This window comes from Coregonus lavaretus, assembly GCF_964263955.1.
Source record: "Coregonus lavaretus genome assembly, chromosome: 31".
NCBI lineage: Eukaryota > Metazoa > Chordata > Actinopteri > Salmoniformes > Salmonidae > Coregonus > Coregonus lavaretus.
In genome coordinates, this window is record NC_140018.1 from 22,142,460 (window position 1) to 22,165,982 (window position 23,523).

Consider the following 23,523-nt stretch of genomic DNA (forward strand, 5'->3'; position numbering starts at 1 on the left):
CTCCATCTACACTGAATTATGGAATCTTCTAGTGAAATGGGTATATTGTGGGGAGAGTAGTTTGTCAGCGATACAACCAACGGTTAGATGTGTGCCACTGTTTAATAGCATGATCTACATTCATGATGCATTGGGAAATATCCCAAAATTACAGCCTGAATTGTCCAGCATAGAATTAATCTATTTTGACATCACACATTCCGTTTCAGATTGTGCAGTATAAACAATGTATACCCACATCAATACACAGGACATGACTAAAATGCTCAAGTATTAATCAATTCTAGTTTAAACAACCGGAGGAAAAAGCTGCTCCTTTGAATTATTTGTTTCATAGCAGTATACTGAAATACACATCATTTTAATTACAACATTTCACCTGACAAAGGGGTACAGGCCTAGAGAAGAGTACAGGACAGAATAATACAAGGATATTACATAAGTCAAGACAAACAGGAAAGGAAAGGTTTCTGGACACAGGTCCAGTCAACATTACAGTATGGCTTGAGATGAAACTGGTCAGTCTATGACAATGACCTCACTATTTTTGTCCGCCTGCATGTTGGACTCCAGAACCTGAACTATTTGGGCAGCAGAGGGGCGTTTCTGTGGGTTCTCCTCCGTGCAGAGCCAGAAGAGCTCCACCATTCTCTGGTAGGCTTCCCCAAGACTGTCAGAGTCCAGCGCCGGTCGGGTGCCCAACTTCTCATAGTAGGCATCCTCATCAAAGTCGTCCTCATCCATTGAATCATCTGAGAATTATACAATGATTTAAAAACTATTACTGAGCAAGTTATCTTGTATGGGACAGAAGTCTTACATAAATCCAAAACAAGGGAAATTGCCTTTTAAAAAGAGTTCTAGACTCTCATACAGAACTCTCCTTACCCTCCTCCTCGCTGTCCAGCATCTCCAGGTGAGGCATGGCCAGAGTCATCATCTCCCACAGGGTCAGTCCGTAGGCAAATATATCTGCCTTGTCTGTGATCACTCCTCCCTCCTCCAGAGCCTCCTTGGGCTTCCACGGCTCAGTGCCAACATACTCTGCTTTGGGGTTACTCGCTGAAGAGGTTTGAACACTTTATACAGTGATTAAAACCTTGGTTTTTAGGCTTACTGGGCATTGTTACATTTGACCAACAGTTTGTGAGTATTGGTGGTTCTCAGCTAATCCAAAAATAGAATTTAAATTTCCGAAAGTTGGGAACATATGTGTAAGATAAACACGTTGGAAGAATAAAGATGAGGAATTTATTTGCTTAAGAGCCCAATTATAAAATACATTTTATGTTCCTGCCAATGTTAATGTCTCTATAACTGTAATTAAATCACACACACATTGCTCAAAACATTCACAAGCAAACCGCATTAAAGTTACCATGATAGGATTGAAACTATTAGCAATTTTACTCTAAATACAAGTATCGATGTGTGTCAAACACAAAGCTCTTCTGTATTTGGTTTGAGGTTAACAACACTTATTGCATTTCACTTGACACTTCGAATTATTCACTATTGTGTGTTCACATATGTATAGGTCTACAGCCTATTTCTGAAATACAAGAATATATAGACTTGTATTGTCATGCCTTGTTCTTTGAGAGGTTCTATGACCTCATGAAGAAAATCCATTGTTTACATAAGCAAACCACCTGCACATTGTCTGTTACTCTATACCCCTCCCTACAACATCACTACTATGAATTCAAAGGCTGTGTTTCTGAGAAAGCATGAGCATGATGTAACCCCTGGGCATGTGTTCCATTAGGCTCATGACATGAGCGCGCACAACATTGTGAAAATCATCAATCAGATTTTCTTCATGAGGTCATAGAACCTCTCAAAGAACAAGGCAGGACAATACAAGTCTATATATTCTTGTATTTCAGAAATAGGCGGCAGGTAGCTTAGTGGTTAAGAGCGTTGTGCCAGTAACCGAAAGGTCGCTGGTTCTAATCCCCGAGCCGACTAGGTGAAAAATCTGTCGATGTGCCCTTGAGCAAGGCACTTAACCCTAATTGCTCATGTAAGTCGCTCTGGATAAGAGCGTCTGCTAAATGACAAAAATGTAATTAACAGGCTATGTTGCAGGAACAACAGATGTTTGGCATTACACCCCAAGACCAAAACTAAAGAGGGCTAGGAATGCATTTTGTTCAGGTCCTAATCAGTGTTTACATCCAGCTAATTTCTCAGGTTCACACTTTCTAAACAGAGACAAAGACAGGTTGTCTAACAACAGCAATAGATGGAGAAAAAACACCAAGTTCTGCCTATTTGACCAGTGTTTGAGTGCATGGATTCAGCTCAGATGGTGATATCTACCTTTCATATTCTCATCCAACTGCAAGGAGACTCCCACATCACAGATTTTGACAGTCTCAAAGTTGCCCTTGATGACAACATTGCAAGACTTCATGTCGCCATGTAGTAGCTTCTTCTCGTTGTGAAGGTACTGGAGGTGAAACAAATATACATTTCAGCATTTCCTTCATATATTTTCTGTAACAATTGTACACAGTCATATGTGTTTGATTCACATTGAAAGATGGAATAACATTAAGCATCTGGGAACAATGAGAGTGAAAGAGAAAACAGGAAAATAATTTCCATTGAAGAGGGGCTTTTTTCATGGTGTTTTTTCAGTTGATTTGGTCATAACTAGGCCATGAATCAAAGATCTCTACACTCAGCAATGATGCTGTTTAAAAACTGCAGCATAGAGCAACACCCCCTCAGGGGATTACAGAACATTTGAAATCCTAAACCTGAAATAGTTCATGTAATGACACCAATGGAGGAGAAACTCAAATACCCCTTATTCACATCAGAGGATGATTGAGTGGGGAAAATGTATAATAGCAATCTTGAATTATATTTGCTTACATGACCTCTCTGCCCCAAATCATGAGAATAAATCCCATCCATATCGATGAGCTGGATGACATCACATCCAGTCTACACTACAGTACTCCTGGTATTACAGCTTTATGTTACAAGCAATATCTCCATTCCTCCCATTGTAACCCATTCCAGATCAATACCAGGTGAAAACTGGGTTCAACAGATGAGTAGGATGTTACCTGTAGGCCACGCGCCACATGTAAGGCCACTTTGTTAATGGTGGTGGCTGGAAAAGCCTTCAGGCCCTCCTCTCTCCTCCTCTCTATCAGATCGTTCAGGGACTGCTCCCCACCATACTCCATGGCCAGGCACTTGGAGCCATCCTTGGCAGTGGTGAAGGCACGGAATCCAACAACGTTTGGGTGGTCCAGGCCTTTCAGGATCTTTGCCTCGTCACAGAGTCGTCTCTGGTATACACCCACTTGCTTTGAGGCACATTTGCTGTTGATCTTTTTAACAGCCCAAGGAGACTGGTTCAATTTACCAACTCTGGAAAAGAGCACATAGGAACATGACTCATGACATACCAACACCATAGGTGATATTGAGAAGCTAAATGACAGAATATACTGTAAAGAGATGTATAGGAAAGATACACCAATGTGTATTTGACATATGGAAATATGTCTATAGCTAGCTAGGATTAAGGATCAACTACATAAAGGTCATAACACAAAACAAACCTGTTCATGAGATAAACATTCACCCCAGTTCCACATCCCAGTTTCTTCATGAAAGGGGAGGCAGGGATGGTTATGGGGGTTCTAGGACTGGGTGCGCCATCAGAGAGAAGGCTTTTCATCTTGTCTGGTTTGCAGGGCGTCTTAAATGCATTCACATCACTGGCAAAAGAAGAGTCCATTCTTTCCTCGATCTGTGAACACATAAGACTGAGTCAAAGTACCTCAACGCTAGCAAAACTGGCTAGCTAGGCTAACTTCAACAACAGTCAGTAATCTATCGCAAGGACCAAAAGTTAGCGATCAACGACCTAACTTACTCAAGTGCTATTATGATATTTTCACGTAACTACAGCATAATGTGATAAAGGTTTATGAATAAATTCAGTGATTGTTCTTACCAATAGTTCTGTCTTGTATGCAGTAGAAAACGCGCCCAGTTTTTAAAAACCCAAAATTGTTTTCGTACGTCAAATACAGGCGCCCTAGAAGGACAAACTGGAAATCTGCCAAAATGACAGGAAAACGCGTTTTAAAAATATGTAGCCTACCAACTATCTGAAATACAGGTCAGGGGCATTAACACATTGTTTTGTGTATAATATAAAGTACTGATGTAGCTAATGGTGTTTCTGGTTTGATTTTAAAACTGTTTATGCTTGTAGAAAATATTTGTCATGTAAAATATATTGATTACCACAGCAGTGGGCAGACTTAGGAGCTAAATATAGAGGAAAGTTGTATGTGGACTGTGGACACGTCTATACTGAGTGTACAAAACAGTAAGAACAACTTCCTAATATTGAGTTTTTCTTACATTTGTATCTTTGGGGTCCAGTAGTGGAACAGATATCCATACTTTCAGATTTTCTGCAGATCCAGGGACAAATTCTGTGTTTCATTTGTTATTTATCCAGCCACATTTGAGCAGATGTCTGCTGCATGTGTGTCTGAAATCATCCCAAGCACAGTTGGGGCACATTGATTGTCTCTCGCCCCATTTCTCCACATGTGCATTGCTACACCACATCACCATAGCAATTTGCGAACCATGCCCAAGCCATTTTGCACTTCCAGGTGGCACTGCATGCTGTTTAATCCCTAGTAAAAATGATTTCAATACCCAATACCTAGTAGTTTCCTCTCTTTCCTTCAGTGCTATATTGTAGAAACATAGTTTAATATGAAGAAGACAGTGTCTGGTTAGAAAACAAATGTTCAAATAAACCTCAGAGGGAAATTAGCTAATTTTTGTGGGCTTGCTACATGTTGTGGTTGTTTTTATAGAAGAGTAGAGTGTGTTCCTTGGTCAGACCTCAGCATGGGCTCTGGATGGGGAGAAGGAGCTGTCCCTGGCTTTGCACAAATTGGGTAGATTTGGGGAAATCCACAATTTAATCATTTCATGCATGTTTTCAATGTCAAACGTCGTTCTGTGGACATGGTTTATTTGTCCATTGATTTACTTGAATAATCAACTGCATTTTGACCATTTATGGCTTATTGTTTAGCTTTACAGTATTTTGGATAATATCCAGTGTACATATGTTAATCAATTCTTTAGCTATATGGACATGTTGACAGAATGTGTGTTCCAACACAGCTCTCAGCTGCATCTTCAGCTGAACATTCAATCATTTATCCTCCCAGACACAGGAGACGGAACATTGTTCAGGAAATCCAGGCCAACGGCCACCGATAACTCTCTCTAGTTTACAATAGTAAACGGCCTCTGTCAAATCTCAAGGGAGGACTCTTTCTTATACAACTTATCCTGTACAGAATACACATGGGCACATGGGGGCGTTCTGGAGGGCTCTGGGGAATCTTACACTTCTAGCAGTGCTGATTGCTGGAACTGCTCTTTCTCTCTCTGTGTTCTGTGACGTGACCCTAAACTGCTCTGAACAATGTCGTTTCTTTCTATAAATGGACTGAAGAGGTATAGTTATTGAGCCCACTACCCCTTGCACAAAATCTCTATAAATGGTTGCACTGATTGTTATTTCAAACCCTCTTACAGAGCTGACTCAATGTGACAGTCATGGATGTTGATGCCAGAGAGAGGCCCTCTGGGAACTATAGAGGATAATGGAGTCCAACGGTTCCTGTGTCCATCTGTAAATTCCCCTGAATTATAGCTTCATAAATATTGTCCTCTGTCATACCTTGTTTTTCTGCGTTTGACATAAAACTGAGGGTAGAAAATAATTTGAGACAGTTCCAGATGCTAAGGACTTTTCACAATGGGAGTGTATGAAGCGGATTAACCCAAACATTTCACATGACAAAATTAAATATGTTCTATTACCTTCCAAAGAAATGTTTCCTCCAATAAAAGTTCAAACATGTTGATTAGAAGCATCTTTCCCTCAGCCGTGATTCAGGGTCTTTGTTCTCCCTAGGCTCACCATATGCTGAGGTGATCAGGTGATTCTCCAGCAATCATTTCTATATTCGTCCTTCATGTGGAACCACTTTTAAGGTAATTGCTTCTCAGTTGTCAATCCAGAGATGCCATACCCAACCTCTGTCCCTCGTCACCTGTTCTCTTGATGTATCTAGAGTATGGGCTAGGATTACTTAGCTTTCTACTGAACTACCTGAACCATTTTCATCTTAATCAGAAAATAATCAAGTCCACATGTATAAACAAATGTATATTTTATTATTTCAACGGTATATGAACAATTACAAAAGTGGGAACCTGGGTTTGTGGTCCCTATTATACAAAGCAAATGTGTGCAGTCTGCTCCCTTAAATGTATGTGAAACAGCATTGCATGACAGTGATTCATTTCCAGCACAGTTGAAGATCCATGCAAGAAAAACCTCTGTTATGTTCACAGACTAACTGCACCCTGGTTGAATATTTGAGACAGGATTATAATAGCGATGATCACATACTGTAGGAATATCTATTTCTACAAAACCAGAATAAATGTTTAGTATGAAAATATTTTTAGTAGAAAATATTTTTTCTCCTTTCTTTTCTGTTGAAGGACCTTTCCCAAGATGGAAGCATGATCAATCTGAGTGAATATATATAGAGATTGTAAGGTGTTATCCTTGGCTGTTGGCTTAGAAAACGAGTGCATTGCAACACCTCTATAGCACTTGTCTGAGCATGAACCTCAGTGGATAAAGTTGAGGACCATTTCTGAGGGGAGCTGCTACAATGCTCCAGCTGAAATACTGAGATAGTCCAGATTCATGTGTCTGAGAGTGGATCAAACCTAGCCCTCAGGACCTCAGCACATTGTATTGCTTATCACAAATCAATATTTGGCAAGGGATCATCTACAGAAATATTTTTCTTACAGACATCATATCATGTCAACACGTGATTTACATGTGAAAGTATCTTACATCAGGGGTTGGTTTTGTTTATTTCACACAATAATACATATTTCCCTGTTTCATTTCCTGTGAGAAACCTCAATTCATTGTCCATGTTTGACCATTTCACTTTATTTTCCCCAAACTGTAACTAGCCCTCTTAGGCTGTAATTAGTCTTACTCATCGTTAGAGTCATGGTTTCCATACATAAACCAAGCGTCAATCTTTAAACCGCCCCTGCAATTATCGATGAAGAGGGTGGCATTTTTGGCTACGCTCTAACGTAAAAAAAATAAAATAAAGCCAGTTGAAGGGAGAAGCAAAAAACGAGAGTGATAGAGAGAGAGAGAGAGAGAGAGAGAGAGAGAGAGAGAGAGAGAGAGGCTCTCATTCATGATGATAAAAACCAATGCTTGGCTCCACAGGCAGAAATAGTAAAATTGTCAGACACAAACCAATAAATCGTTCTAGGGCCAAGTCATACATCCATTTAAAATGGCATTTGTTCCCCTTTCTGTTCTTTGTAATCACTTTATCTATCAAAACATTTGACAAACATCTGTGACTGACCATTATTTAAGTTGGTCCATTTTTGGCACTGAATCTAGTTCAGCTAAGAAGTATCAGCTATTGATAAACCTACTTTACATGGACAATAGCCATCAAAGAGGCCCTAAGGGGTCTGAATCAAAGCATGTTTGCACATAACTGTCAAATCAGCTGCCCACAGCGGTCGGTGGGTAAAGGACAGCAGGACACAGCCCTTCTGCTCTACCTCACGCTGCCTGTCAACTGCAATTCATCTCAGCAGTTTCTAACTGAACTCGGTGGGGGTTAAAATGGTGGGTGTTAGGTGTTGCATGTCACCCCCGCATCCTCCACGTGCCCACAGTTTGTCTTACCCCAGCCTGAGAACTTGCACTGGTGAATGGTGTCCTCATTCCCAACACAGGCCACATCATCCATCCAAATGAGCCCAGTACCTGTAGAGATAGATGGATAGATAGATAGATAGATAGATAGATAGATAGATAGATAGATAGATAGATAGATAGATAGATAGATAGATAGATAGATAGATAGATAGATAGATAGATAGATAGATAGATAGATAGATAGATAGATAGATAGATAGATAGATAGATAGATAGATAGATAGATAGATAGATAGATAGATAGATAGATAGATAGATAGATAGATAGATAGATAGATAGATAGATAGATAGATAGATAGATAGATAGATAGATAGATAGATAGATAGATAGATAGATAGATAGATAGATAGATAGATAGATAGATAGATAGATAGATAGATAGAAAGAAAGAAAGAAAGAAAGAAAGAAAGAAAGAAAGAAAGAAAGAAAGAAAGAAAGAAAGAAAGAAAGAAAGAAAGAAAGAAAGAAAGAAAGAAAGAAAGAAAGAAAGAAAGAAAGAAAAAGAGAGAGAGAGAGAGAGCGAGAGCGAGAGAAAGAGAGTTCAGAAACACTTTAGTCAAGATTAACCTAACAGTGCACATCTGTCCTCTCAGCCAGATCGACTCCAGTATTCAGGACTTACAGAAAAGTATGGTTTTCAGATGAGATGATAAGGGAGGGAATATAGGGGCAGCCAAGTATCAGGCTCTGCTGTTCTATTGTTTTTATTCTCAAATCACAGCCTTTATCTGAATGAAATAGAGTGTGATAGCAGTCTGGTCTGGTCATACTCAGGCTCCTCTTATTCATCACACCACTCTCCTTTGAGAGCCCTTGGAAGCATTAATGTGAGGCAGATATCTGGCAGAGGGATGAGAGCATGTCATGGCTCCACAAACACAGATGTTCTGGAGACTGGAGCAAGCCTCTTCTCTCCGCTGTCCACAGGCACCAGGCAGGGTAGCCAAGCGCCACCAGAGGGGACCTCTGGCATGGAGTCTCCGTCTGAAATTGGGTTTATTGTGGTATCAATTACATTGAAGACAGAGCTGAGAGGCCGACAAACACATGAGACACCACCCTCCAGAGATAGATGGGAGGGGGTAAGGGTAGCTGAAGGATGGGATTAAAAACAAACAAAAGATAACTATTGTAAAATGTATATAGTATGTATAAGCTGGAAGTAGAAGCCTAAGTGTTGTTGCCCATTAGTTTACTCCAATTAGGGGAGGGGTGGTAGGGTTAGGGGAAAATAATTAAGGAAAATATATTTTACAAATATATATAAATATATTTATTTAAACAAATATATTGGGGATTGGAAATGATGCAGACAATTACATTGATGGAAGCTACAATCTATCTACAAAATTAAAGATGATCTACACCCAAAAGAAAATGCTTTTAGGTGCTTGAAGTCCAGATGGTATTCCACTCCCTCTATTGTTCTACCACTGTGCTCTATTTGGGATCTAATTTACCTACTTGCCAAATAAGCAGGTTTGAGAAAGACATTAGATATATGCCTAACATAACTCCAACTTGGTTTGATTTATAACAACAAGGGATAATATACATGCAGGAAAATCACACAGATACTGTACACTGAGTATACAAAACATTAAGAACACCTGCTCTTTCCATGACATAGACTGACCAGGTGAATCCATTTGATATATTTTTTACATTTTTTAGCAGACGCTCTTATCCAGGGCGACTTACAGTTAGTGAGTGCATACATTTTCATACTGGTTGCCCGTGGGAATCGAACCCACAACCCTGGCGTTGCAAGCGCCATGCTCTACCAACTGAGCTACACGGGACTATCCAGGTGAAAGCTATGATCCCTTATTGATGTCACTTGTTAAATCCACTTCAATCAGTGTAGATGAAGGGGAGGAGACAGGTTAAAGAAGGATTTTTAAGCCTTGAGACATGGATTGTGTATGTGTGCCATTCTGAGGGTGAATGGCCAAGACAAAAAATGTAAGTGCCTTTGAACAGGGTATGGTAGTAGGTGCCAAGCACATCGTTTTGTGTCAAGAACTGCAACGCTGCTGGGGTTTTCTCACTCAACAGTTTCCCATGTGTATCAAGAATGGTCCACCACCCAAAGGACATCCAGCCAACTTTACATAACTGTGGGAATCATTTGAGTCAACATGGGCCAGCAACCCTGTGAAACGCTTTTGACACCTTGTAGAGTCCATGCCCCGACGAACTGAGGCTGTTCTGAGGGCAAAAGGGGGGAGTGCAACTCAATATTAGGAAGGTGTTCTTAATGTTTTTTATACTGAGTGTATATATTATATCAAACCAATCCACATAATATTCGTTTTTAAATGCAATGTCATAAGGATGTCACTCTCCCCACAAAAGGTTCCCACAAAGTACATTAGCATAAGCATGTCTGTCTTATTCCACATTTGAATCAGATTTCACGTTTTAATTCCTGGTCTTCGTTTGGGTTATATTTGAATGCTGTCAACATAACGAGCACAAAAAGCACAATATGCTTTTTATAAACCTGAATCAGACGTTAAATTCTTTCACTCTACGATGAGAGTTTACAGATGTGCATGTGGGCCTCCTCCCCATAGGCCTACCAGGGGCTGTGTACTGGTGACGGGATTCATAGACAGACTTGATGAAAGATCATAAGAGGCCAAATATCTTCTGCTTTGGCTGGAGCCAGCAGACTAGACCATCAAATCTTTTAATACCAGGGTTTGTCTGATATATCATATAAATATGCATCTATAATGAGAATTATGTGTGTAGTTAGGAAATAATGTCTCAATTTCAGCTATTTTATGTATCTGTGTGTCTTACCTCCAAAGAAGTAGTATCGCTAATGCTCAAAGGAGGCCCTTCCTTTCACGTTTAAGAACAGGATGTGTTTGTACATATTGTTACATACTGTTTTCCATATACTTTATGACCAACAGTATTGTTGAGAATGGACCAGGACCTAGTCTATCTACTCTATCTGTTTGTTCACAGAAACATTCTGAACTTTGAGTGTGAGCAATATTTTCCCTCAGAATGTTGGCGAAAACACTCTGTATGATCAGAGTTTCTGTTTTAAGGTCATTCTACCACATTTAGCACCATGAGAGAAGACTCCAAGTTTGAGCACCACCAACTACATAACATTGAATAACTGAAACATCTTGAGTGCAACATGAACATGAAGCACACTTGAAAAGGAAACTTGGCCAGGACCAGTATAGCATAGTATACATTCACCACAGATGTTTGGAGCTGGGCCTAATACATCACTGTTGGGTTTATTTTTAACTAGACATGCCTCCTAAACTGGTTTACCCAGCATCTCAACACTAATTTTGAGAATTATTTATTGGATTGACCATGCACAATGTCGTCTCTAACATAATTATAGATACAAATATGGGTCAGGATGAGGTCAAGAATAAAAAAAACTAAATTTAGCTTCACAAATGGGGTCTATGAAAGACACATTTACAACTGTTTAATTAATCCTCAAAAGTACATGTGAATTATTGTTAATTTTAAAGAATGGTTCTTGGAATTTTCCAGATTAATTTGAACTAAATAATATTAATACACCATAATATTTTGATTGGACCAAACAGAGATGTGTGTTTATGCATGATATAATGATGGTTGTTGAAAATAGGTCATAAGAGAGGAAACAGATGGATATTACCACTGGCACATTTTTGATGGCATCTGGCTCCTATGATTTTCCCTATAAACGTATATGGATCTCAGTAGTATTCGAATGCTGTGTGCTCTAATACCCACCATAAAAAAGTACAATTACAAAAACAAATGGTAAAAATCATAATCACCCTCCACAAGTTTATCACAGTCTGCACTGTAGTTAGTTCACAACTCGATAGAGATTAAAACGGCCAAAAGGCTTACCTTGTCCAAACCGGCCTGTTTTATGAATCTCGAAGGCTCCTCTGTAGCCAAGCATCCTGCAGACCACGTCGCCATCCTTCTTGTCCCAGACATCATCACACACTGTTCCCCAGCGCCTCTCGTGGAACACCTCCACTCGCCCCTCGTGAGGGCCTGATCCATTCACCAGCCTCACCAGTGTCTCATCCACTGAATCACAAACACACAGCAGGAGAGAGAGACATGTATGGTGGTTAGACAGGGGAAGCTGGTCATGGGCCAAAAACCCTGAGGGTTTCCTAGACCACAGATCACAGATAAGGTTGAGGTGGCTTAACTCAGTATATTAACCCAAAAGTGGGATCAAAGAGTGCATTGCTGTAAAGTAAATTGAATTACAGTAATATTCAGAGGACACTGGCAAGTTGATTTGCTGTTGATTTCCCAAACAGCTTGGTTTACCAGCATGTCTTGGATTAGTGAAGTCATACTTTTTTGATTAGTTTGTTCAAAGCACTGTTTGTACATTTCATTTAGACAAATAAATCCATCAGATATGGAGCAACAAGCCAAACATCTTTCTAACTTTATTTAATGTAAATTATTTTTCCATAAGCGGGGAAATAAAACAAAACACTTGAACACAACTTTAGGAAATGCTTTCAATGAAGCTTGTTTGATCAAAGGGGTTTCCTATTAGGGGTGATTATCGCCTCCAAGCTTGGTGACCTCCATAACTTAAATTATAAAGAGTTTGGAGTGAAAATTGCCTTGTGGTCATGCCGGGGCAGTAGAAGGTGTTGAAAACGATTAGTACCTCTCATTGGAAGATTACCTCTGACTCAACTAGGCTTTATTGACCTTTTTAGGAGATGAATTACCTGATGCTCTATTGGCTGAACATGAATCTGGAGGATAGACTCGAGAAGAGCACAGGAACAAGGTCAGGAATAAGGTCAGAGAATGTTGTCACAAGAAATAGAGATGCAGGGACAGGATATTAGCCATATCATAAAGTGGCATTATTACAGTTTGTCAAGATAAACTTTCATTGACTAAATGTGTGTTGTCAGTTCTTTGGTTAGCCAAACACAATCTGTGTTCTACCCTGGACTGTATGTGTCTCTGCTCACGGTCCCTAATGGAATTTCATATGCAAGACCTCACCTTCAAGATATGGCCATCACAGGGACCAGTCTATGTGCTATCGTAACTGTGCTGAGGCCATCTCCTCCATCTCAGGTCACCTCCGCTGTGTTTGTTGGTGCTAGACTATGTTCTGCCTTGTTTAAAGAGGGTTCTGGTTGGGTAATGTCTTTATCCTTGTGTGTGTGTGTGTGTGTGTGTGTGTGTGTGTGTGTGTGTGTGTGTGTGTGTGTGTGTGTGTGTGTGTGTGTGTGTGTGTGTGTGTGTGCGGGCGCCACACAAGACAGCAGGCGTCTCTTTCCCACAGCACACAAAGTGGGAGGCTGATCTGATCTGTTCGGCCCTTTGCAACAACATTTCTGGACAAATGGACTAAGACAATGCTGTGCATTTTGGGGTGTTTGTGTGTGCAGGTCTGCACGTGTGAGTGTGTATATGTTCACAACTTTAGGTTGTTCATGTGTAAATGCACCTCACATTGGAAGATTAACTCTGACTCAACTATCAACTAGCCTTTATTTACCTTTATAGGAGATGAATAACCTGGGGCCCCAATGGCTGAACATGAATCTGGAGGATAGACTCGAAAAGAGCACAGGAACATGTTGTTAATGTGTTGCAGATGCTGGACCCTGAGCTACGCTCTACTCTTAGCCTGAGACATGCAGCCAATCTGGCAGACTGAAACCATGTGTCTGCTACAGACATGTAGGCAGAACTTTCATTTTGTCATTAGGGATTATTCTGGTAATGGCTCAGGAAACTTTAATCTGTCCAGTGAGAAGCAGACCCAGGTTATCTCTGATAGGGCTAGACCAGAGCCAGGGTGGTATTAGCAGGGTAACTAACAGGGCACAGTGGATGAGGATCTGTGTGCAGTAGGTAGCAGTACCGACATGGAGAAGCCCAAGGTCTTATAAATGCCTATTTCAGCACAATGATGCATAGGTCTACTTGACTGGCACTATGAGGTCAGATTGATTTAGCCTACAGAGCTAAATCAGAGATACACATACTTACTGTAGTATCACTAAAACGTAACAATCGTACAGCTGTAAGTGATTCATGAAATACTGCTTTTAGGGAAATAGGAAACGAGAAATAGAATTGAGTGCACTTTAGAGGACTATGTTACACTGTTACATAGAGACATTTATGACTAAGTGATGTAGTAGAGTAGAGTCTCCCCTATCCTTCTGTGGAATAAGGTCAGAGAATGTTGTCACAAGAAATAGAGATGCAGGGACAGGATATTAGCCATATCATAAAGTGAAATTATTACCGTTTGTCAAGATAAACTGTCTAGCTGTAGCCTACTGCAGAACAAGGGCAATATAACAAACAATCTCACATGTTGAGTTTGCCTACTTGTACAAGCATTTACTCTATAATTTATCTCTGCTTGATATCTGTACGTCTGAATACAAACACTACTACATCTCTCGGGCTTTCACTGACTAAATGTGTGTTGTCAGTTCTTTGGTTAGCCAAACACAATCTGTGTTCTACCCTGGACTGTATGTGTCTCTGCTCACGGTCCCTAATGGAATTTCATATGCAAGACCTCACCTCCCAGATATGGCCATCACAGGGACCAGTCTATGTGCTATCGTAACTGTGCTGAGGCCATCTCCTCCCTCTCAGGTCAACTCCGCTGTGTTTGTTGGTGCTAGACTATGTTCTGCCTTGTTTAAAGAGGGTTCTGGTTGGGTAATGTCATTATCCTCGTGTGTGTGTGTGTGTGTGTGTGTGTGCCACACTAGACAGCAGGCGTCTCTTTCCCACAGCACACACAGTGGGAGGCTGATCCAAGGGGCCTCCCATCCACCATCATGTTTGGGAAGATTTAGGAAGAATAGGAAGGAGGGGAAATGGTAGTTCTAGCCAGGATGTCATATTACAGCTCCCCTGCAAATTATGCCTAGTCCTGTAATCCTGGAACAAAATACCTAATGAAAAATATGTTGCAGCCAGGTATAGACCTCCCTTGAGGCCAGCATGAGGCTTGGTTTGGTCAAATCATTTTAGAAATTCAGCCAGAAACTTAAGTTAATCACACATCCAACAGAAAACCTCTTAGCAGACTTCTCCTGAGAGAGACTCATGCACAGTATAATACAGGGCCTATTAAAGTCCAGCTAATTGATCACATGACGGCGTAATGAAAACCAGTACTTCCCATTTCTACCGCCACACTCATGACATCTCTCTGTAGTTTCACAACTGAGAATCCAAAGTGGCGCAGTGGTCTAAGGCACTGCATCGCAGTGCTAGCTGTGCCACTAGAGATCCTGGTTCGAGTCCAGGCTCTGTCGCAGCCGGCCGTGACCGGGAGATCGGCGCACAATTGGGCCAGCGTCGTCCAAAGTAGGGGAGGGTTTGGCCGGCAGGGATGTGGGTTCGTTTCCCATGGGGGGCCAGTATAAAATAATTTTTAAAAATAATAACAACATGTATGCATTCACTAACTGTAAGTCGCTCTGGATAAGAGCGTCTGCTAAATGAAATGAAAAAGTAGTTGTTCTAGAAACAGAGCTGTTTAGTCTTGTGGGAGAAAACACTATAAACAGTGCTGTCAATACCTTATAAAAGCAGGCATGTTTCCAAATGTGCATTTGGCGATTGGAGCACTGGCCCACTTTGCTATACTTTACGTCATCTAAACTACAATTTTAACTAGGTATTTTCATTATTAAAATATACTGGGAAAAAATGATATCTGACTTGAATTTGGCATGTATGAGCACATAATCAGGGTATAAACAATAACCGATTAAATAACTAAAATGGCTATACTGACCTATAAAACTGGCAGTCAACCAAATGTTCTACCTTCCTCTCTACTCTTAGGGGAGAGGAAGGGAGTGAATCTTAATCTTAGCGCAACAGCTTACAACATCTGGCAGGGAACCGATGTTCGGCCCTTTGCAACAACATTTCTGGACTAATGGTCTAAGACAATGCTGTGCATTTTGGTGCGTGTGTGTGTGTGTGTGTGCAGGTCTGAGTGCACGTGTGAGTGTGTATATGTTCACAACTTCAGGCTGTTCATATGTAAATGTGACTGCTCATGCATGTGTATATGAGTAAAGTCGCAGTCAATAACTTAGCACCAGGTTGACACTTCAAATGTGGAGAATGGAGCTTGTGTCTGTCCTGTAAAAATAATCTTTCAAATCCAAGCTTACTTCAGTTTCTGTTGGACTCTTGGGATATCATATCAAAGTTTGGTACCCCCATCCTGAGAGGTGTGTGGGTGTGAGGGTGAAAAGCAACGCTATGGCAACAATTACCAAGTAAGCTTTAAAGTACCTGACATTTTACTGCTTGTCACGCTAGTTACAGTATATGGGGCTTTAGGTCCAACTGCACCCCCAACTCTCAGCCCCAGCTCTCAGCCCTAACCCTCAGCCTGAGGTAAACCCCAGCTCTCAGCCTTCTAGGAGAAGCATGGTTGTCAGTTGTGACGTTCTAAAAGTAAAGCGGCGTAAAGAAGATAAATGAACAAGGGGACTGGGGGAGAGCGATCCCCAACTCAAAAAGCCCCACGGTGTCTGAGCTGTGACAGACCTTCCTCTCACTACGAGGACCTATACTTTGTGTGACACCACTGCTTTCCATCAACCACTAGCATGAGCGCTTGACAAATATGGAAACAATTCCAGACCAAGTACCAGAAGAAAAAAAGAAATCGCCCTCAATCCTCTTAAATCACATGGCTTTGAATGTAGAGTGCTGATCTTTTCCTCCTTGTAGCTAACAGAGAGAAATATATTTCAGATGTTTGTAGCTGTCACTTTAAGAAGAACACCGTTCCAGCTCTCATCACACCAAAATGGGTTTAATGATGTCATACAGAAAGAATAATATTTCCTGTGTGAGGGAAGACATTGAGGTTTGTGGGTTTGTTTTCTTTCCCTGCTTGAAAATACATTGTGGTTTTATTGAAATTACCTGTCAGTGGTGGTGTGCGGGCATATACTGTACAACGATACGACAGGCCCACTCCGTACAGCTAGGCCTACTAACCAGTTTGCCCATGCTTCAAACATTGTGAATAAATGTTTTGATACTTATTATTTGGTGAGGTAAGCCATATTGAGTGGTTTGGATACAGGAAGAAACCTGTAAAACGTCATGCTAATACCTACTTCAACATATGAGGTGACCTTTCCATGTAGAAGTAGAGCAGAGATTTATGCCTGTTGTGACTCGGCCCATAAAAATACTTTATTTTTCTGTTTGATCCACTGGCATCCCTGTTTACAGGTGGGGTCTGCCAGATGAGAGCCTCCAGCTACTGATGTAAATGAGTAATGAACTCACTAGACTGAGACCAGCATGTGACTTCAGCTCTGGTGCTGAGTTTTGGAATGTGTTGTGATGGAGCAAACGACATTCCAAAGCCAAACAGAGAGGGAACAGGCCTCAAAAGACCCTCTGCACTCCTTCAACCCCTCCTATAGCCTACCTGGGTTTTATTACAACCTATTACAATAACTCGTTTTACGATGCAGCAGTGTTAGAGATATGTATGCAGATAACGATTGACAACATCATGGACGAAGATCATTTGGAGGATAAGAAGGAATCAGCAATCCCATAACTCTTCACTGCGCTCACTGGTCTCACCTGTTTTTTCACCATGGTCACCTCGGTCTCCCTTCTCGCCCTTCAGTCCTCTGTCTCCTCTGTCACCTTGGAAATGACAGACAGACAACAAAACATTGTGTTACGCTCAGTGGCATAACAAGAAGTAGCACAGATTAATATATAACATCATGTAAGTACAAAATTAAACTATACATAAGTGAAACTGATGATCCACTTGAACAAGAACAGTATTACATGTACACTACCGGTCAAAAGTTTTAGAACACCTACTCATTCAAGGGTTTTTCTTTATTTTTACAATTTTCTACATTGTAATATTGAAGACATCAAAACTATGAAATAACACATATGGAATCATGTAGTAACCAAAAAAGTGTTAAACAAATCAAAATATATTTTATATTTGAGATTCTTCAAATAGCCACCCTTTGCCTTGATGACAGCTTTGCACACTCTTGGCATTCTCTCAACCAGCTTCATGAGATAGTCACCTGGAATGCATTTCAATTAACAGGTGTACCTTGTTAAAAGTTAATTTGTGGAATTTATTTCCTTCTTAATTTGAGCCAATCAGTTGTGTTGTGACAAGGTAGGGGGGCGGGGTATACAGAAGATAGCCCTATTTGGTAAAAGACCAAGTCCATATTACGGCAAGAACAGCTCAAATAAGCAAAGAGAAACGTCAGTCCATCATTGCTTTAAGACATGAAGGTCAGTCAACACGGAACATTTCAAGAACTCGAAAAACCATCAATGGACGTCAGAGTTACCTCTGCTGCAGAGGATAAGTTCATTAGAGTTACCAGCCTCAGAAATTGAAGCCCAAATAAATGCTTCACAGAGTTCAAGTAACAGACACATCTCAACATCAACTGTTCAGAGGAGACTGTGTGAATCAGGCCTTCATGGTCGTATTGCTGCAAAGAAACCAGTACTAAAGGACACCAATAAGAAGAAGAGACTTGCTTGGGCCAAGAAACACGAACAATGGACATTAGACCGGTGGAAATGTGTCCTTTGGTCTGGAGTCCAAATTGGAGATTTTTGGTTCAAACCGCAGTGTCTTTGTGAGACGCGGTGTGGGTGAACGGATGATCTCCGCATGTGTGGTTCCCACCATAAAGCATGGAGGAGGAGGTGTTATGGTGTGGGGGTGCTTTGCTGGTGACACTGTCTGTGATTTATTTAGAATTCAAGGCACACTTAACCAGCATGGCTACCACAGCATTCTGCAGCGATCCGCCATCCCATCTGGTTTGGGCTTAGTGGGACTATCATTTGTTTTTCAACAGGACAATGGCCCAACACACCTCCAGGCTATGTAAGGGCTATTTTACCAAGAAGGAGAGTGATGGAGTGCTGCATCAGATGACCTGGCCTCCACAATCCCACGACCTCAACCAAATTGAGATGGTTTGGGATGAGTCGGACCGCAGAGTGAAGGAAAAGCAGCCAACAAGTGCTCAGCATAAGTGGGAACTCCTTCAAGACTGTTGGAAAAGCATTCCAGGTGAAGCTGGTTGAGAGAATGCCAAGAGTGTGCAAAGATGTCATCAAGGCAAAGGGTGGCTATTTGAAGAATCTCAAATATAAAATATATATGTTGATTTGTTTAACACTTTTTTGGTTACTACATTATTCCATATGTGTTATTTCATAGTTTTGATGTCTTCACTATTATTCTACAATGTAGAAAATAGTAAAAAATTAAATAAAAAATGGAATGAGTAGGTGTTCTAAAACGTTTGACCGGTAGTGAATGTACAGTTGAAGTCAGAAGTTTACATACATTTAGGTTGGAGTCATTAAAACTCGTTTTTCAACCACTCCACACATTTCTTGTTAACAAACTATAGTTTTGGCAGGTCGGTTAGGACATCTACATGACACAAGTCATGTTTCCAACAATTGTTTACAGACAGATTATTTCACTTATAATTCACTGTATCACAATTCCAGTGGGTCAGAAGTTTACATACACTAAGTTGACTGTGCCTTTAAACAGCTTGGAAAATTCCAGAAAATGATGTCATGGCTTTAGAAGCTTCTGATAGGCTAATTGACATCATTTGAGTCAAGTGGAGGTGTACCTGTGGATATATTTCAAGGCCTACCTTCAAACTCAGTGCCTCTTTGCTTGACATCATGGGAAAATCAAAAGAAATCAGCCAAGACCTCAGAAAAAAAATTGTAGACCTCCACAAGTCTGGTTCATCCTTGGGAGCAATTTCCAAATGCCTGAAGGTACCACGTTCATCTGTACAAACAATAGTACACAAGTATAAACACCATGGGACCACGCAGCCGTCATACCGCTCAGGAAGGAGACGCGTTCTGTCTCTTAAAGATTAACGTACTTTGGTGCGAAAAGTGCAAATCAATCGCAGAACAACAGCAAAGGACCTTGTGAAGAAGCTGGAGGAAACAGGTACAAAAGTATCTATATCCACAGTAAAACGAGTCCTACATCGACATAACCTGAAAGGCTGCTCAGCAAGGAAGAAGCCACTGCTCCAAAACCGCCATAAAAAAGCCAGACGACGGTTTGCAACAGCACATGGGGACAAAGATTGTACTTTTTGGAGAAATATCCTCTGGTCTGATTAAACAAAAATAGAACTGTTTGGCCATAATGACCATCGTTATGTTTGGAGGAAAAGGGGGTGCTTGCAAGCCGAAGAACACCATCCCAACCGTGAAGCACAGGGGTGGCAGCATCATGCTGTGGGGGTGCTTTGCTGCAGGAGGGGCTGGTGCACTTCACAAAATACATGGCCTCATGAGGAAGGAAAATTATGTGGATATATTGAAGCAACATCTCAAGATATCAGTCAGGAAGTTAAAGCTTGGTCGCAAATGGGTCTTCCAAATGGACAATGACCCCAAGCATACTTCCAAAGTTGTGGCAAAATGGCTTAAGGACAACAAAGTCAAGGTATTGGAGTGGCCATCACAAAGCCCTGACCTCAATCCTATAGAAAATGTGTGGGTAGAACTGAAAAAGCGTTTGCGAGCAAGGAGGCCTACAAACCTGACTCAGTTATACCAGCTCTGTCAGGAGGAATGGGCCAAAATTCACCCAACTTATTGTGGGAAGCTTGTGGAAGGCTACCCGAAACGTTTGACCCAAGTTAAACAATTTAAAGGCAATGCTACCAAATACTAATTGAGTGTATGTAAACTTCTGACCCACTGGGAATGTGATGAAATAAATAAAAGCTGAAATAAATCATTCTCTCTACTATTATTCTGACATTTCACATTCTTAAAATAAAATGGTGATCCTACCTGACCTAAGACAGGGAATATTTACTAGGATGAAATGTCAGGAATTGTGAAAAACTGAGTTTAAATGTATTTGGCTAAGGTGTATGTAAACTTCCGACTTCAACTGTACCTAGAGAACCTTCCAACAAGCTACTTCTCCTCTAAGAGGTGCCCTCTCCCTCTGTCATGGTTGACTTTGTCATTGTTTACTTTATGTGGGTGGGCAGGGATTAGACCTATGGTTTGAGGTTTCCAAATTGCCTTACTGGAATACTTGGGAGACATGGATGAGAGGGTATTTTTGCTCATGGTTGGGGGAACATAAAGTAGCTCAAAAATAGCCCCCCTCACCCCGAGAAGAAAGCCAGATGAACCAACCTCAGGTCTGATATTAGACATTATCCCTCAGCTCAATTTCCCTTTGGATACCTTATAATCTTGTTAACCTGAATTGAAGCCCCACAAACTAAATGTAATCACCTTGTCATTAGACTTTCAAATTATAGGACAACCCCCTTGTGAACTATAATCTCTTCGGCTTTGTTTTTCCTAGCCAATGCAGTGGACTAGAAAAACAGTACAAATAGCAAATATTTTTAGGGTGTATGTTTCCCCAAAAGTCAACATGAACACATATGTCCTTGATTCTCTGTGATCTGACGTCCATTGTTGTGGGCTATTGTTTTCTTTGTTGCTCCGCTCTCTTCATCTGAGGCAACTCAGCTGTCTGTGGATTGTATTCCACTTTTATAAGACAAAAAGGGGTCAGGGCAAAAGACAACATCAATTTAACGATTAAAGGATTTAATTTAAAAGATCATTGGGATTGAGAGGCTGAAAGCACAGTCATCCTGCATCTCCTCTTTAAGAGTGAGCGGAGAGAAATGTTATGGCATCTTTCTGGCTTGTCCGATGATGTCATATGCTTTATAGACATGGAAAGGCCTCACTATTTGAAGTCAGTTAACAGTCTTATACAGTGTCAGTCAAACGTTTGGACACACCTACTCAAGGGTTATTCTTTGTTTTGACTATTTTATACATTGTAGAATAATAGTGAAGACATCAAAACTATGAAATAACACATATGGAATCATGTAGTAACCGAAAAAGTGTTAAACAAATCAACATATATATTTTATATTTGAGATTCTTCAAAGTGGCCACCTTTTGCCTTGATGACAGCTTTGCACACTCTTTGCATTCTCTCAACCAGCTTCACCTGGAATGCTTTTCCAACAGTCTTGAAGGAGTTCCCACATATGCTGAGCACTTGTTGGCTGCTTTTCCTTCACTCTGCGGTCCAGCTCATCCCAAACCATCTCAATTAGGTTGAGGTCGGGGGATTGTGGAGGCCAGATCATCTGATGCAGCACTCCACCACTCTCCTTCTTGGTCAAATAGCCCTTACACAGCCTGGAGGTGTGTTGGGTCATTGTCCTGTTGAAAAACAACTGATAGTCCCACTAAGCCCAAACCAGATGGGATGGTGTATCGCTGCAGAATGCTGTGGTAGCCATGCTGGTTAAGTGTGCCTTGAATTCTAAATAAATCACAGACAGTGTCACCAGCAAAGCACCCCTACACCATCACACCTCCTCCTCCATGCTTCACGGTGGGAACCAAACATACGGAGATCATCCGTTCACCTACTCTGCGTCTCACAAAGACATGGCGGTTGGAACCAAAAATCTCAAATTTGGACTGATCAGACCAAAGGACAGATTTCCACTGGTCTAATGTCCATTGGTCGTGTTTCTTGGCCCATGCAAGTCTCTTCTTATTATTAGTGTCCTTTATTAGTGGTTTCTTTGCAGCAATTCGACCATGAAGGCCTGATTCACGCAGTCTCCTCTAAACAGTTGATGTTGAGATGTGTCTGTTACTTGAACTCTGTGAAGCATTTTTTGGGCTGCAATCTGAGGTGCAGTTAACTCTAATGAACGTATCCTCTGCAACAGAGGTAACTCTGGGTCTTCCTTTCCTGTGGTGGTCGTCATGAGAGCTAGTTTCATCATAGCGCTTGATGGATTTTGCGACTGCACTTTAAGAAACTTTCAAAGTTCTTGAAATGTTCTGAATTGACTGTCTTAAAGTAATGATGGACTGTCGTTTCCCTTTGCTTATTTGAGCTGTTCTTGCCATAATATGGACTTGGTCTTTTACCAAATAGGGCTATCTTCTGTATACCAACCTTATCTTGTCACAACACAACTGATTGGCTCAAACACATTAAGAAGGAAATAAATTCTACAAATTAACTTTTAACAAGGCATTCCAGGTGACTACCTCATGAAGCTGGTTGAGAGAATGCCAAGAGTGTGCAAAGCTGTTATCAAGGCAAAGGGTGGCTACTTTGAAGAATCTCAAATATAACATATATTTTGATTTGTTTAACACTTTTTTTGGTTACTACATGATTACATATGTGTTATTTCATAGTTTTGATGTATTCACTATTATTCTACAATAGTAAAAATAAAGAAAAACCTTTGAATGAGTAGGTGTGTCCAAACGTTTGTCTGGTACTGTAAATGTGACTGAAAGTAGATCCTCCTTGAAGACATTTGTGTCCTGAAAGAGGGCATTTGATGTTGATCTGATGAGGGTCTGAGTGTGGATGCAGGGACATTCTGGAGTCTTGCAGTTTCATCTGAAATTCTTGATTGCTACAAGTGTGCCAGCACCATAAATGCAATTTACTGTCTGGACTTGAGAGAGGCTGTGGAAAATGAAGTAATCATTCCATTTCAATCTTTATTTCCA

At 40.8% G+C, this 23,523-nt stretch overlaps 2 protein-coding genes across 2 annotated transcripts in view; both read right to left on the reverse strand.

The window, feature by feature from the left end:
• Positions 1-85: 85 nt before the first annotated feature.
• Positions 86-4,049, reverse strand: LOC311106495 (lymphokine-activated killer T-cell-originated protein kinase homolog). Its single transcript, XM_084148843.1, has 6 exons — positions 3,986-4,049; positions 3,588-3,778; positions 3,084-3,393; positions 2,326-2,455; positions 889-1,062; positions 86-752 (listed from the first exon to the last, which is right to left on the reverse strand). Exons 2-6 carry the CDS (start codon positions 3,764-3,766, stop codon positions 520-522), a joined length of 1,026 nt encoding a protein of 341 aa, XP_084004969.1. The 5' UTR covers positions 3,767-3,778; positions 3,986-4,049; the 3' UTR covers positions 86-519.
• A 2,184-nt stretch (positions 4,050-6,233) lies between these two features.
• Positions 6,234-23,523, reverse strand: part of LOC311106561 (scavenger receptor class A member 5-like) — a 54,678-nt gene continuing 37,388 nt past the window's right edge. The window contains exons 7-9 of the mRNA XM_084148941.1: positions 17,509-17,574; positions 11,752-11,940; positions 6,234-7,906 (exon numbers count right to left, since the gene is read on the reverse strand). Coding sequence (XP_084005067.1) covers positions 7,773-7,906; positions 11,752-11,940; positions 17,509-17,574 — 389 coding nt within the window. The 3' untranslated portion in view covers positions 6,234-7,772. The remainder of the gene's footprint in view (positions 7,907-11,751; positions 11,941-17,508; positions 17,575-23,523) is intronic.